We start from the raw sequence: 16,323 nt of genomic DNA, 5'->3' as shown, positions 1-16,323 counted from the left end.
GGTAAGAGATAGACAAAACGAGGCGAGCACACCTCAGATGGTGAAAGTGCCGTTAAGGACGAGGAGCAGGGAAGGAGGCAGGCTGTGTCCAGGTGTGGGCTGAGTGAGGAAGAGGTGGTCAGGGGAGGCGTTACTGGGAAGGTGAGCACAGAGCTGGAGGAGGGGGAGTGGCCCGTGCAGATAACTGGGAAGAGCCCTCCAGGCATGAGGAACAGAAGGTGCAAAGGCCCTGAGGTGAGCACATGCCTGAGGTGCTCAGAAAGCCCAGGAGGCCAGTGTGGCTGGAGCAGTGAGGGGTGTGTGTGTGTGTGTGTGTGTGTGTGAAGTGGGGTTGGAGAGGGAGGTGTGTGTGTGTGTGTAAAGTGTGGCTGGAGCAGTGAAGGGTGTGTGTGTGTGTGTGTGTGTAAAGTGGGGTTGGAGAGGGAGGTGTGTGTGTGTGTGTGTGTGTAAAGTGGGGTTGGAGAGGGAGGTGTGTGTGTGTGTGTGTATGTATGTGTGAAGTGGGGTTGGAGAGGGAGGTGTGTGTGTGTGTGTGTGTGTGTGTATGTATGTGTGAAGTGGGGTTGGAGAGGGAGGTGTGTGTGTGTGTGTGTGTGTGTAAAGTGGGGTTGGAGAGGGAGGTGTGTGTGTGTGTGTGTGTGTGTGTGTGAAGTGGGGTTGGAGAGGGAATCTTGGCCCAAGCTTACAAAGTGGCCATATGAAGGTGCTTGAACCCCAGCGTCCACCTGTGTGCAGGCAGGTCAGGAAGAACAGAGGAGAATGAGGAGACAGAGGGGGAGGGGGGGAGTGTTGGACCCTTTCTGAGCTGGAAATATCAGTTGTGACTTTTTCTCGAAGCATGCCTGGGGGGAATCCACTCCTCTTGGAGTCCTCTGATGGCAATGAGGTCAGAGGCCAAAAAGCCACGGAGGGGACCCACTCGCAGAGCAGCACAGACCACGGAAGCAGTGCAAGGTTAGGCTGGGGTGAGGGGCTGCATTTCTGTCTAAAAACTGTTTCTGAGTGACATTTAAGTTAAAAGATGAAAAGAGGTTGTGAGGTTAGAAGGGCTGGTCAAAAGCAAAAGAAATTTGAACCTCCACCTGCCTGAGCCCAGGACCGGGCCCACCTGGCCCTGCCCTCTGGGCAGCACCGGGTCCCCCCGGGGAAGAGATGGAGGAGGCCGGACACTCCCTAGCCCGGGGCTCCAGGGCCTGAGCCTCCAGCTCCGGGCGCCTGCCAGCGACAGGTAATTACAGGTTTTCGGGGCAGCTTCAGGGGAGTCTCGTTTTCAGCTTTAAGATATACAATTAGACATCCAAACACCAGAGGCAGGGTGAGCCCTCCACCCTCCACCGCGGTGGCCATCACAGCAGCAGCATTCAGCTATTTCTAGGCTGTCCTGAAATAGAGCAGAGCACCCACAGACCAGCATCCTCAGGCCAGAGCTCCCCGGAGCACCCACGGCCCCAGACCCGGACCTCTATTCCGCACCCACAAACTGGGCACTGGCTCCATCATGCAGGTGACACGGGTCAGTCCAGCGGGAGCCGCCTCCTGGCCACGGCTGCCACGCCCGCAGACAGGCACCATTCAGGGCCCCGCCCTGGAGTTCACACGGGAGCACAGGCTCAGCATGGCAGCAGCGGTCAGGGGCCGGGGACCCAGTGGGACAGCCCAGGACACAGGCTACAGGGAGGCCCCACACCCACACTTGGCACTCCACCTCCCCCGCTGCCCGGCTACAAGGACTCTCTGCATGTCTGCCTTGTCACCAAGGCCAGAAAGGGAGATCAACCTTTTTGGCATTTCTCAACCTGGGCACCCGTGACGTTTTGAACCAGATAATTCTGTTTGTTTTTCCAGGGGTGCCCTATGCATTGCGGGATGTTTAGCAGCACCTGCCAGCTGTGACAACCAAACATGTCTCAGACATCGCCGGTGTTCCCCTGGGGAGGGGTGGCGGCAGAATCACCCCCTGTTGGGGACCAGCGAAGCAGGCCTTTGACTAAACAAGCTCCCAGGTGATGGAAGCAGGGGCTGGCACCAGGACTGAGTAGGACCCCAGGGACTCCAGCCCCAGCTGTGCTCTGGGCTCCTGAGAAGGCACCCTGCTTCCTCCCATCCGGCCCCTGTAATGAGAGGTAACCAGAACGAGGCTGCATCAGGAGTCCCTCCTCCCGGCTGGTGGGCCCTGGGGGACTGCCACAGCATCCAGCCCGCACCCCCACCCCCGCCACTCTGTGATCTCCAGTCCTCGGCCAGGTTCCTAGAGAAGGGAGGGGTCCTGATGATGCAATCAGAGTTCCCGGCTGAAAAAACTCAGCCATGGAAAGGCAGGATTCTAATAAGGAAACAATTTAAATTGACAACATCTGCCTGTGCTTCCCCGAAGAGAGGCGAGCACGGCCGCCTGGGGAGGGGCCCGCCAGGGGACCAGCCCAGGCGTCCATCCAGGGGCCGCGGGGCAGGGCAGCCTCAGCTGGCGACGTGGCCAACGTGGCAGCCCGGCAGTGTCTGGCTCCTGCCAGGAATTCAGGGCCGTGTGCAGGGGAAGCAGCTTGTTGCAGCTCTGACACAGCCAGCCAGCACCCCCTCCTGCAACACCATGAGGCAGCAAGACGTTCCTCGAAGCCGAGCCGCTTGTGCTGGAGACTGAAGGAGCCGCCTGGCGCCCCAAGACCCTTCTCTGTTCTGTCAAAAATGTGAGGCCTGAGGGTGGCCAGGGGGTTGGCAGGTGGGCTGGGAGGAAAGGCTAGAGGCAGCAAGTGACCTGAGAAGGACACAGTGGACAGCACACTGAGCACTTCAGATCGCTCGGGCTTGGTGGGGAAGCATCAAGATAAGCAGGAAGGATTCTAGAGTGATATGCACAGGGGTTCAAATCCTGCAGTTCACCAGCCCAGAAACTGAGATGGATCAAAAACCCCAGGGAGGGCAGGTGCCAGCTTCCTGTTCCACAGACACAGGCACACCGCCTCCCTGCTCTGCCTTCTGCACCCAATCAGGCTAGGAGGCGGCTTCCCACCACCCAGCAGAACGCATGGGTGCCCTTCTGACTCGGTGACCACGGGAACCCCTCTTGCTCTCCCAGCCCAAGAGCAGAGCAGGCCTTTGAAGAGAACCAGAGCAAGCTGCTGGCTGTGCCAAGTGCTGGTGCATCCCAAGCTCCCGGCGAAGCCCACCCCCACGTCACGTGGCCAGCCTGGCGCCTGTTTCCCAGGCACCCTCCCGGGAGCCAGGTGCTGCCGAAGCGTTAACTCCCTGCAGGCACAGCCATCCCCACTTCGTAGATGAGCAAACTGAGACTCGGGGAATCCACAGGTCAACCCAGGAGGCGAGGGGAGATGTGCACCCTCCCCCGCCCTGCAGGATGGCTGGGAAAATGCACCCAGACACAGAGCCATTCTCAGGGGCCTGTGGCATCAATGGTTTTGTGCTCTGTGAGCTGACCCTTCACCATGCGTCTCAATACCAGGGAAGAGGCAGCCCTGAGAGCAGGCTTACGCTAAAGGAGGGGCGGTGGTTGGGTCAAAGGGCACGGTCACGGATATGGCTCTTGGCCAAATCCAAGCCAAGTCAATCCAGGACCGGAGGGAGAAATGGGAAAATGCTCCTGTGGAAGTTCTCCCTGCCTGACCCCCTGGTATCCAGAATCCAACCCTGGAAGGTAGGTACCATCATCTCCAGGTCATAAGCAGGGAAACTGAGGCCCAGAGAGCAGAAGCCACCTGCCCCAGGTCTGGTTGGAAAAGGCTATAACCTGAACCCATCGCTGTCTGACCCCAGAATCTCAAACTGGGCCCCATGCCAGAGATGGGGCAGGCTGGAGGGTAGAAATTCAAAGGGACACAGCTGAGCTGTGGCAACAGTTTCCTCCCCCAGGACACACGACCAGAGAAAACACAGAGCTTGGGGTTGGCTGTCCTCAGGGAACTGCCCTTCCTGAGCCCCTGAGACGCCCAGCAGGCCTCCTCACAAATCGTGTGTGCGGGAAACAGAGGTCGGGGGCCACGGCCAGTCTCTGCACCACTGGACACTTGTCCTCTCTGCCTCAGTCACTGTGCTGCCCTCTCTCATGGGGCTGATGAGAGGCTAATGGGAGAACGGGGCCAGGCGAATGCCAAAGGGGACTCGTGCTGGGTGGGCACATGGCCACCACCGTCAGCAGGGACCCTGGGACAGGTGGTCCAGCAGGAAGCCAGGTGTGCCAGGCCCTGACAGAGCCCCCATTTCCCACCCCAGGACCTGGATCAGGACGTTTCCCCAGGCCTTGAACCTGCTGGGACGTCCAGAAGGTGGACTAACAGGTGGCCTAGGTGTGCCGGTGCCGCTCCTGGCTGACTCATGCCTGGTGCTGTTTGAATCATCCCAAGAAGGAAGAGATCAAAGGGAGGATCCATATTCCCAGAGCCCAGTTCCTCAAACAGCTAGACTCAAGCAAGTCACGGGATGTCCCCGAGCTCCTGAGCCCCTTCCCAGCTCCACAGCCTCTCCTGAAAGCACCTCCCCCATCTACTGCGGCTGGACAAACTGCTTCCTCTCTGGGCCTGGTCTTAGGTGTGTGGGAAACGGAACGAGGCTCCTGTGTCCCAGAGCACCAGGGTCCTAGAGGCCTTGGTTTCCTTACTGCAGGATGGGGTCTAGCACATAGTAGGTGCTCAGTTAGTATCTGATGACTCAGTGACCTTCACAGCCCTGCTCTCTACCAGGGCTGCGTTAGACCTCCTTGCACTCCCAGCCCGGATCAGGCATGTCCTCTGGCTCTCTGCAGAGTCTGAGGGGTCCGGGGTCACTGCTATCTGGATCTACCCCCCGGTGTTCCCACTGCTCCACACAGCTCTCCCCATGGCTCCCGGAACTTCAGAGGTGACCAGGAAATCACCAGGCAGAGTCACACCTCACAGAGCCCGCACAGACTCAGGCCTGTTTTTCCAGCCATCCCCCGAGATTCCAACCACAGGATGAAGGGCTCGGGGTAAGGTGGGACCATGAGGCTCTGACTTACTAAGCTCCACCTTCTCTTTGGACACCTGATTCTCCTGCAGACTTACAGACCAACTCTGGGCCGATCATGCTTCTGTCATTCACTCACCCCACACACACACAAACTGAGCACTTACTACAAGCCAGGCCTGAGTGGGGACACTGGGAATACATCCAGATTAAGCCTGGGCTTCTGTCTTGCCTGCATCCAAAATGGGTGTGGCCATTCCCACCCAGGTCCATGTTGATTCCTCATTAGCTGACATGAAACCCTTGAGAGGTGCTGGGACCAGGGTCAGGCCTTCTCCTGGCATCAGGGGAGTATCCAGCTATCCAAAGGCCATCCCCAAAGTGCGGGGTCAGGGCCCTGGCAGGCAGAAGAGGGTGATGCCTCCCTCCCTGCCGTGCTCAGCACTTCCCTGAGAACTGATGTGTCCGATGGTGTCCCCGGCTCATGGGCCCCAAGTCAGAGACCAATGGCCGAACTGGCCATTACTGGGCCCACTGCAGGGCAGCAGCCTGGCTCTAATCACAAATGTCTGCTGAATGTGACGCACGGGCAGAGAGAAGAGAACCAGTTAAAGGCAGAGAGGGAGGAACATGGACCTCCTTTCTGCTTCCACCACTGGATCCCCTCCAACAATTGCCCTAGATTAATACCAACCTCTGCCAACCGTTACTGAGCACGTACTATGCCCAGGGCTACGCTGGGTACATAATGGGTGTTAACTCATTCAATCCAAGAACCAAGAAGGAGCTTATTACCCCATTTCGCAGATGAGGAGAGCAAGGCTCAGACAGGTCCTGTGGTCTGGCAGCCTCGGAGCCCGCCCTCTCTGAATGGCCACGCTCCACAGCCCAACAGCCCCAGCAGGGTTTGCAGGAGACAGAAGAGCCCCAGCCAGAGAAGACTGCTGGCAGCTGCCAAGATGACTTACGGTCTCATAAACAGGTCTGATGGTTTAGGCTGCCCTGCCAGGAAGACTCTGGGAAGGCCCACGGGCTTCCTCTAGGCCTCTGGGCACCCAAGAAGGATTCTCACTTTTGTCTGGAGAACGTTGGCACCGGCACCAGCACAGGTGTGGGCGTCTCACGGCCGTTTCTGACACAGGCATGTGCAGACAGCGTCGCTGCACAGCTTGCAGATAGTCAAACGGTCTCGGGTAGCCAGCCCCCACGAGGCAGGACTTCACAGGCCTTAGAGGCCCCTTCCAGACAGGGCTGCCTCCCCCTCAAAGATGACATCATCCTGACTGGTACCAGGACGGGTGCGTTTTAGGGGACTGCTCCTGAACTTTATGCAAATGGCACCCACAGCACGTTCTCCTCTCCAGCATCCTTTCCTTAACGTTGTTGGTGACACTGGGCCCTGCTGTGAGGAGCAGCAGCTTGCTCACGCCCACCGGGCACAGCAGGCGCCAGCTTTGTTTGTAATCGTCCCACGGTGGCGGAGGTGGGAAGCCACCCATCTCAGTGACAGCCATCTTCCCTTCCACCACCTGGAGCCCCAAGGGGTCACCAACCCCCTGGCTGCCCTTGATGGTTCTAAAATACAAATCTGATTCTGGTTCACTTCTTTCTATATCTGCCCTCAGATAAGGTGCCAGCCCCTCCCAAGGCCTTCCGGACTCCAGGCCCCCAGGCCAGCCCCCAGGCCACTGGCTCTCCCTGCTCAGCACTCTTGCCGTTGTCTGACCTAGGCTGCTCTTCTCCTACCAACCTCTAACCTGCTCATCCTGGGACCAAGCCTCCCATCATTTCTTGGGGAGAGGACTTGCTGGGGCAGGGCTGTGTCCCCAGGAACAGGGCCCTACATACAGAGGTGCTCAGGAAATTGCCCCTGGGGACTGAGGTCTGGGGGAGCTACAGGTGTGCTGCCTGGGTCTGCAGACAAGTCCAGCACTGTCAGGGAGGAAGTGGTGGGAGGTGAGGGCGCCTTGCGTGCGAACAGGACCCAGACTTCCGCCCTCCCCAGATCCTTCCCCAGCACCTCTCAGCAGGTTCAGTCTGTTTTCAGCTGCAGGTGCCTGGCCCTGTGCGGAGCAGGTGCCCTGATCTCAGTAGCTTTCCTGCCTCTAGATGAGTACCCGCGCCCCGTTTGTTGGAGGAGGAACACAAGGCTGAGAGGACAAGACACTGGCCATGGTCACAGAGTCATAGGGCAGCTGCCAAGGTCCAGTTGCAGAGCCTGGGGCAGCCTAGCTCCCTCCTCCTCCCCATCACCCACAGATGGTCCATCCAACACATCCCAGCGGTGCCCCAGCTGCCTCGGACTTAGGCGAGGGCTGCTCCTGACACAGACTGACACCTCTGGCACCAATGGGAGGGGCTGGACCCCAGCAGCTGGCAGTAGCCAGCACACAGCACAGCACCATCAGTGCCCATGTGGTTCAGTGCCAAGGAAAAAGTGCCCCAGCCCTGCAAAACAGGGCCTACAGTGAGTGTGCAAGGCCAAAGGAGCCAGGGAAGGCTTCCCAGGTGAAACGGGGCTAGGGAACCTGAGGACAAGGCTACTGAGAAAGCCAGAATAGGAGTACACGGTGTGGTGGAGGCAAGGGGAGCGCCAACAGGGCAGGGGCCTCCCCTCACCTGAGGGACCCTTGTCTGTCTCCCTCACTCCCCTGCCCCCTCACACACCTCATGTGGGAGCTGTCCTCTGCTTGCCAGAGTGGGTGCCAGAGCTGAATGTGCAGAGGCCTCCCCCAGCCCAGCCCGCCCAGCGGGGACACTCCAGCTCGCACTGGCTCAGAGCCTTGCCCCCCAGGGCAGGGTAGGGGTGCCAACAGACCCCACCGGGGGCCCTGAACTCCAGCATGAGCCCCTGCTCCTCACCTGCCCGACCCCCCCCCCCCCGAGGGCAGAGAGAGCCCCATTTGGGAAGTACCCTCTCCCCACAACACCCCAGTCAGTCCTGGCCCACAAGCAGGGGCAATTGAGGTGCCCCATCCAGCCCATTGCCACGGTTCAGCCCAGGGACCAGAGGGCGGACTGCAGTGAGCACCGTGCTTCTGCCATGTGCCAGGAGCCCTGCTGGACATCTGACAGCCATTATCTCCCTGTGACCTCCAAGAACACTGGGAGGCAGGCACTGGCAGCCCTGCTGGGCTGAGGCTTTGGGACTAAGTCTCTTGCCCAAGGTCACACAGGCAGCGAAAAGCAGAGCGAGGATGGGAACATTTTGCCTGAGTGAATACACAGAAAGTCCTCCACTGGAGCTCCTTCCTCCAGTGCTAGAATAATCTGACTAGAGAGCCTGTGGCTGGCTGCTACCTGTTGATGTCTGGGAGGGGGGGTTGGATGGAGACGACACAACAGGTGGGTCCAGCCTGCGCTTGAGATGTGTCCCAAGCCCAGGATGCCAAAAGCTCAGAGCAGAGACCCAGGCCAGGCACAGGCTGGGCAGCTTCAGGCCTCACTGGCCAAGGCCACCAATAGCACGCTGCGACCTCGTGGTCACAGACCTCAGTGACAGAGCACATCAGGGGCCCCGGGGACAGGTCTGGTATCCCCACAGCCCAAAGCACCTGCCAGGCAAGGCCCTCAATGAGAGAGATACCCTTCCCCCCACCGCACCTTTGTTCGGGGTCTCTCTCTGCACATATCTGATGTCTCTTCCCGGCTCAAGCCTTTCTGTGGCTGTCTGGGTGAGCTGAGGCTAAATCTGTACTGGTTACCATGGGCGTTAGACTGCAACAGGCGAGTGACCACAGGTTTCGCCACATGGCAGTCACCAGACACCACACACTGAGTCCCCGGATTCCTCAGGCCCAAGAACAGGCACACTAGTAGCAATCACAAGGCCCAGGCAGAGCTTCCTGCATGTAAGTCAGGACTTCCAGGTACTGAGCAAGCGGAGTTCAAAGGCACTCGGGGCCCCTGGCCGCCCACAGGCACACAGCGCCCACGGACTCACAGTGTGGCCGCTGCTAGGAACCCCTGGCCTGAGGAACTTCCCGGACAGGCCCAGGGAGCTCCACGGAGGCAGATCACCTCGGGTCAGGCCTCTGCCAGTGCCAGGCTGCAGGGCAGATTACAGGGGCTGCCACGCTGGCACCTGCAATGCTGTGGCCGGTGGCTGCGAAGGCCAGGTCCAAGGAGCAGATACCAAGGCCAGGCGCAGGCTGGGTAGCTTCAGGCTTCACAGGGGCGCCAGCGGCATGGTCTGGCCCCAAGGGAAACCAGTAGCTGGCCTGGTGCCACCGCCTAGCTGGCAGGGGTGGCCTCTGTGCCTGCCAGCGGGACTTCTCTCCAAGGGGTCCACCTTTTGCCTCCCCAACTGCACATGGAAGGCCTTCCACAGGGACCAGACTGGCCCGAGTAAAATGAAGGAGGCAGACCATGGTCAGGGATCTAAGGGTAGGCAGTGGGGTCAGGAGAAGCCTAGAGCAGGCAGCCACAGAGGAGGCAGCTGCAAAGCCCCTTGGGCCCAAAACTGCCAGGTTTCCCAATTTAAAAGACACCGAAAGTCTGGATTTTTGTGTCACAGAAACTATTAGAGCACTGTAAGCGGCAACAGACAGCCCGGCTACTGTGCACCCTCTGAACTCCCATCTCCGGCATCTACCAAGTCAGTGGTAGATGTGGTGCCAAGCACCCCAAGAAGAGGAAGCCCCCCTGTGCACTCTGCCTGCCACTGCCCAGCCAGCTCCACTGTCCCTTCCTGAGTACGTCAGGCCTTCTCCCTTCCATCTTCTCCACCAGCAGCCGAGAGCCAGCAGCCTAATTGGCAAACCCGGCCACATGCTTCCTTGCCCCTTAGATAGGTCCCCAAGGTCAGGGACCGTCCAGCGAGCCCCGCCCCCCAAATATCTTTATTCACCCCAGCCCCTTCTGCCCTCTTTGCCCCCTACCATGCCAGCCCTTTGCCTAGACCACTGACCGAGTGCTTTGTAGCCGAGGGCCTCGACCCTAAAGGCTCTTCCCAACCTCTCTCCAATCCAATTCTCCTCCCAGGTTCCTCCTAAGAGCCAGTTACTCAGGGTGCCCTCCTCCCACTGCAACGATGTGCCCCATCATAAAACCATGAGCTCCATGAAGTCAAGGCTGTGTCCAGCCTGGGGCAGGTGCCCAATCAGCACGTGTCAAACAAATGCCTTCCCCAATTGGTCCACCAGAATCGAATGGAATTCTGGGGAGGACCTGTCCCAGATCTACCTGCCTCTGATGTCTCTGGGATGCACTGCTCCCACTCCACGGGGAGTTTCATTGAAGGGGGCTGTCTGGTCCCACAGGACACCAAGGGGTGCTCAATAAACATGCCTCTTCCTCCCTCTCCACACTCGGTCTCCAGTGCTCCTGCTCTGGGACAGAAAATGAAGGCCCCGCCCTCCTTGGGATCCCACAGCACCTCCATATCCCAGCCCCCTCAACCCCAAGGGACAAACCGTGTCCCTTCACACCAAGATGTACGTGAGAGCAGGCATATCAGGCAGTTTGCAGACCACTAGCAGATTGCAGCGGCGTTCAGCAGCCTTTTCCAAGAGGGAGGGAGAGGGAGCCTTGGGGAATCGGAGGCCGGCCAAGCCTGTGGTGTATGTGCAAAGACCTGGCTGGGCCAGACCTGGGCACTGGCCTCCAGCTGCAGAACTGACCTGTCCGAGGCCTCCTTCATGCCCCAAAAATCTCAAGCATCCCTCTGAGGCCTCCATTCCAGCTGGTTCACAGCCCGGCCCACGGCGGGAAGGCGGTGCCGGTGCTGGGAGCAGGCGTGCCCTCTTTCAACAGGTTCCCACATAGAACCCCACTGAGGAGACAACTGAAGGTGCAAAGCTGCCAAAAAGAAGGGAAGGGGGGGTGGTGTCTCCCCAAGTCACACAGTCTGCTTCTTGGGGAGCCTGGCACCCGAGTCCAGAGCAAAGGAGCCCTCCTCCCTTTCTGGCCCTGCCTGTCCCCTTCATACAAGAAGGGTACTGAGGCACAGGGGACAGAGGTCAGGGCCAAACCAGAATGCGCCCAGCGGTGCCCTTAGCTCCTGCCATGAAGTGACCCAAAAAAGCCATTTCTCCGCCCCAGGCCTCAGTTTCCTCTTGTGTTGGCTGAGGAGACACTCTGCCTGTCTCCTCCAGAGAGGACTTGCTGTAAAGTACATCCCTCTCACTCCTTTCCCTGATACCACCCGCCACGTGCACGGAGCAGGCCTTAGGATGGTTGGAATTCTGCCTGCCTGAAGGGCAGACTAGCTTGAGGCTGGGAACTGGCTCCCAGACCACTCTGAGGAGACCACAGCCCAACCCACTGCTTCCAGCCTCACCAGACTTGGCTGGGACCGCTGCATAGTCCCCACCCCTGGGGACCCTGGAAGAGCCGCCCAGATGCCATCTGGATGCACCAGCTCAGAAGACCTCCCTCGGGGCAGGGTCCTTGGCACATGCTCACCATACCAGTCTGTGCCTGGCTCCAAATCCATGGCAGCGACTTCAGTCCCGCCCCATCTATGTCCCCAGGGCCCCATTTCCTCACATCTCACAGCATCTAGCTCAGTGCCTCAAAATTATCCACATCTGGATTTTCCTAGAACCCCCAACCCACTGAAAAGCATCTTCTCCAAAGGTCTGGGGACATCACATGGGGCCCGAGCTGCTACAGTCCTCTTGCCACCAAGGCGAGACAGGACTTCCTAGCTGGATCCGCCCAAATGTAAACCACAGTCCTGCTACTCCCCAGCTGGGTGACATGGGCCAGTCACTTTAGGTCTCCTGGCCCCAGCTTCCTCATCAGCTCATGGGGTGGCCTGAAGATCATGCGCTGGATGTGCTCCGCAGGTGCCTGGCATACGGTAAATGAACAACCAAAGGCGGTTTAAATCCTAATGCTAAAAGGGTTCTTTTCCCAATTAAATTACCAGCCGAGTGACCTACAGCATGTGGCTTCACCTCTCTGGCCTTGGTGCCTCTCTGCATGGCCAAGAGGATTACCGGGCGTACCAAGGTCCAAACTCTGCAAATGGACCTTGGCAGCTGCCTGTGCCTCTCAGCACAGCACCTGGCACACCGCACGGGCGCTCAGAAACACGGTCGCTGTGAGGGCCATGGCTCCTAAGGAGGCGTCGGAAAGATGACGCTGGGAACAGCGCGACAAACCACCTGCTCTACCTGCTCAAAATGGGTCAGGCGCGAGCTGTGTACCCGGCTGTTGCTATGGCACCCAGCACATAGGAAAACACTCCAACCAGGAAGGCGGGTGCTGCATGGGTGGGGCCTCGGGCCTGCTTCTCTCAGACACCACCATGCGGCTGCCACCGGTCTCTGGGCTGTCTGAGGGGTCCCTGGGGTTGAGGCAAGTATGCTACTGGATTTGGGTCCAGGAACTGAGCAAGACTCATCACCCCTAACCCTACCCCAACTCCAAAACGCTGGAGCCTGTCCCTTGGAGGGGTAGGCTATGAGATGGGGCTCTCGCTCACAGACCAGCGTGGGTGGGATTGGAGTGGAGGGGTTAATTAAAAAACAAAACAAAACACCAGAAACCCCTATCTCCTGAGCAAAATCCAAAGCTCTAAAGCAGCCTCAGATCCCAACCCTGATGTCTGCTCCCTCCAGCCACACCTCGCAACAGCAAACAGGAACCCGGAGTCCAGCTTTGGGGGGCTCCCTGTCAGCTCTTCCCCCCTCAGCTCCACTCAGGTTTCACCCACAGTGAGGCTGGGAAAGGCTGTGAGGGCTGGGCCCGGTTCAGGGAATCCATGGCCTGCGGCCAGGAGGGAAGAAGGGAAGGCAGAGGTGAAATCCAGCAGCTGTGGGCTGAGACCAGGAACTTTCCAGATTTTCCCGGATGAGGGGGCAGGTTTTAGAGCAATGGAAAGGCAAACAGGTAGGGTGACAGTGGCCCCAGGGCCTAGCAGGCCAGGAGAGACCTCAGCCTGGGACTAAATACCAGTTCCTCAGGAGGACCCAAGACCCCCAGTTCACAGGTAGGCCTCCTGCTGACTCTAGCTGGTCACCCTAAGACCTGGGAGGGGTGAGGGAGGGGCCCCTCTGCCATAGACACAACTGATGCAACCATTTGCTGAGCTAGACATGGCATGTACATTATCCATCCCCCCTCACAACCCCAGGGGTGAGCGTGACCTCTCCCACTTCACAGAATAGGAAACTGAGGCTCAAAGGCAGGACAGATAATGGTTAAAAGCACCTCCTGAGTTTGAATCTGGGCTCTGCTGTATTAATTCAAGCAAATCACTTCCTCTCTGAGCATTAGTTTCCATCTCTATAAAATGGGGATAATAGCCCTGGCTGGGTGGCTCAGTTGGTTGGAGTGTTGTCCGTACACCAAATGGTGGTAGGTTCGATTCCTGGTCAGGGCACATTAACCCCTCTCCCCCCTCCCCACCCCTCCCAGCCAGGTTTCGGGTTGGATCCCTGGTGGGGGAGCGTTCGAGTAGCAACCAATTGATATTTTTCTCTCACAACAATGTTTCTCTCTCTTTCTAAAATCAATCAATAAATAAAATGGGGATAATAATCTACAGTCCCACCCCCAACCCAATCTCCACCCTATTCCATGGAGTAATCCAAGAACTAAGTGAAAGGTGCTAGTACAATGGAGAGCAGAGCACCCAGGACTGCCGGTTGCCGGAATGACGGAGGTTAGGTAACTTGCCCCAATTCACCCCCAGGCCCCAGCTATGAGCACAGCCCCTTCCCTGAAGCCTGGGGCTGTGGGTGGCCCCGGGATCACCTGCGACCATATATCCACCACCCAACCCACTACCCACCCCTCAACAAAGGGCAGCTCTAGTCGGAATTCCTCAGATCAGCAGCTCCCCGTAGGCTGGACAGCCTCCAGGCCTGAGTGGGCCCACACGCACCAAAAAGGCACCCCACCCCGTCCACACCAGAGATTCCTCAATCTGGGTTAGGCCGCCGGTTCTCCTCCCAACAGATCATTCAACCGCCAGAGACATCCAACAGGTCTGCAAACAAGCCAAGCTCCCCCGCCGCGGACGACTGCCTACCGACATGTCCGGCCAGCCACCGACTTCCTTTTCCTGGGCCTCAGTTTCTCCCTCTGTTTACGAGCACCCGGCCTCCAAACCGTGGTGCGGCTCCGGCTAACCGGGTCCACAGGAGGCCCCAGGGGCCGAGGGACAGCCCAGGGAAGGGAACCAGGGGGTCCTAGGCACTGGGCCAGGCCCTGCACCGCCGTCTATCCGCTGAACCGTCTCCACCACACTCAGACACCTGTACTGGCCCAGAGAGTGACACAGCGAGGACTCAAGCCCCTCTCTGTCACACCCCCAGGCACGCCCCGTGGGCCAGGACTATGCGACCCAGCCAGCGGCAGTTGCCCTCACCTGCAGGACGGGGAAACGCAAAACCAAAGTTGGTCAAACCTCTTTCAGAGAGGGCTGCAGCCTCCTTGGCAAGGGCATTTGCAATGCAAAGCACCCCGGCTGCAGCTAGACCAGGACTGTCACTCAGAGGGGGCTGCGCATGTCAAAATCCAGCCGCCGCCCCCCAGCGGGGGAGGGGGTGGTCCCCGGGGGCTGGCCTTCCCAGAGCTGGGAGCGCCCGGGAAACTGTGGCTGCCCCGGGCTCTGGATCGGAGGGACAGCCCGAGTGGCCATCTGGGTGCAAGGTGGCCAGAACCAGCCTCCCCATCTCGGCCTCTCATGGCACAGACCCCTGGGCTCTGTGCAGGTCTGCAGAATGGAGGAGCTACATACAGCAGGCTGCATGGACGCCCCGAGAGAGGGCTGAAAACAGACTCCCTGCACAGGGGGTGCGGGCACCCCGTCAGATCCCTCAGGCCCAGACCTCCTAGGTCGCTCAGCCCTACCTGCTCTGTGCAAACTTGTCCAGGACACACATAACCTTCAGGACTCTCTGGGCCCCAAGGGGCGCTCCCACACTCGCCAAGTGACTAGATACGGCTTACCACCCCGCTCCCCTGCAGGCGAGGCCGCCCCAGCGCCTTACCTGGACGACAAGCTGACAAAATCCCCGCCATCCAGCAGCCGGACCTTGCAGAAGAGGACCCCGTTCACGAAGGGGACCGCCGTCAACTCCTCCAGGGTGAACGTGGTCTGGAATTTGAACTTCTTCTTCTTCATCAAGAAAGCCATGAGCGAGTTCCCTGAGTCTGCAGCCCCGAAGGCCAAAAAGAGGGGGCGAGCCAGAAATCCCCAGGATTCCTTTCCCTACACCACACCCCCCTCCTCAGCACACCAGGGCCGGAGCCCGCCCAGAGGGTGGCGGAGGCGGCGGGCAGGCAGGCGGGGAGCGGAGTCCGAGGGCCCGGGTCCGGGCGGACAGTGCGGTTGGCGGGTCGGCCGGCCTCAGCCTCGGGGAGCTGGGGCTCGGCGGCGCTCGGCGGGGCCGGGGGCTGCACCGGCACGGGAGACGCGGGGCATGGCCCGAGGAGCGAGGACCGGGGCGGCGCGCGGCGGGCGGGTGGCCGCGCTGGCGGGCAGCATCCCGACCCCGCGGTCCCCGAAGAGCTCACGCCGCGCGGCTGAGCGAGGCGGGCGGACCGGTGAGACTGAGGGCGGCGGGCGGCCCGGGAGGCCGAGGGCGGCGGGCGGACCCGCCCCCGCCTCGCTGGCGGCCGGGGGAGGCGCCCGCGCTGCACACGCCCCCGCGCCGGGGTGCCGGGCGGCCGGCGCAGGTGAGTCCGCGGAGGTGGAGGGCACCCCCGGGGGCGGCCGGGAGCTCTCGGGGGGCCTCTCCGGGAGGCGCGCTGGGGGCGCTCCGGGCTGGAAACGTCCGGCCGCGCGAGACCCCTCCAGGCGCCCCTGGGCCCGGCCCCAGGCAGGGAGGGTGCCGCCTCCTCTCGGTCCTGGGTCCCGCACCGCGGGCCCCGCGGCGGAGCGGAGGCGCCCTTCCGGCCGGCCGGCGGCACCGCCTCTACACAGCGCCCTGCGAGCAGCCGCGCCGGCGCCCGCGCTCCCGACGCCGCGACCTCTCACAGCTCAGGCTGCGCGGCGCCGCGGCGGCGAGAATGCCGAGGCCCAGCTCCGCCGCCCGCGGAGCCCCGGCAGCGCGGGAGGGGGCGGGGCGCCGGCGGCCTAGCTCGTCCGCGATTGGGCGGTCCGGCGGAGCGTGATTGGTGGTTGGCATCGTGGGGCGGGACTTAGGGAGGCAGAGACGGAACGGGGCTCTCGGATTGGTGCACCGCGAGGCTGGGCTCCCGCCTTCTCGGTCTGGGCGGAGCGGAGCGAAAAGAGAGAGGGGCCGCGGGAAGGCGGTGGGAGGTCGCAGGGCGGGAAGCCGGGGCTGGCGGAGTGAGGAGGAGGGCAGGAGCGAAGAAAAAAAGAAACAATGAAGAGAAGAAGCAATAGGAACACTATGGCTAGAATGGCCCCGCTAGTGTCCCCCGCGACCTGAGCTCGCTGATCCTTTAATTAGACCCAGAAGATAG

At 60.4% G+C, this 16,323-nt stretch overlaps 1 protein-coding gene across 1 annotated transcript in view; it reads right to left on the bottom strand.

Annotated features, from left to right (window-relative positions):
* EEIG1 (estrogen-induced osteoclastogenesis regulator 1) overlaps nucleotides 1–15,950 on the bottom strand; it is a 33,821-nt gene extending 17,871 nt beyond the window's left edge. Inside the window, exon 1 of the mRNA XM_084899917.1 lies at nucleotides 14,883–15,950. Coding sequence (XP_084756043.1) covers nucleotides 14,883–15,028 — 146 coding nt within the window. The 5' untranslated portion in view covers nucleotides 15,029–15,950. The remainder of the gene's footprint in view (nucleotides 1–14,882) is intronic.
* Nucleotides 15,951–16,323: the final 373 nt, after the last annotated feature.

Source organism: Pipistrellus hanaki (assembly GCF_964339955.1).
Source record: "Pipistrellus hanaki genome assembly, chromosome: 11".
In the NCBI taxonomy this organism is placed as follows: Eukaryota; Metazoa; Chordata; class Mammalia; order Chiroptera; family Vespertilionidae; genus Pipistrellus; species Pipistrellus hanaki.
The sequence above is the reverse complement of the archived record's forward strand: the minus strand, read 5'-3'. Positions and strand labels throughout refer to the sequence as shown.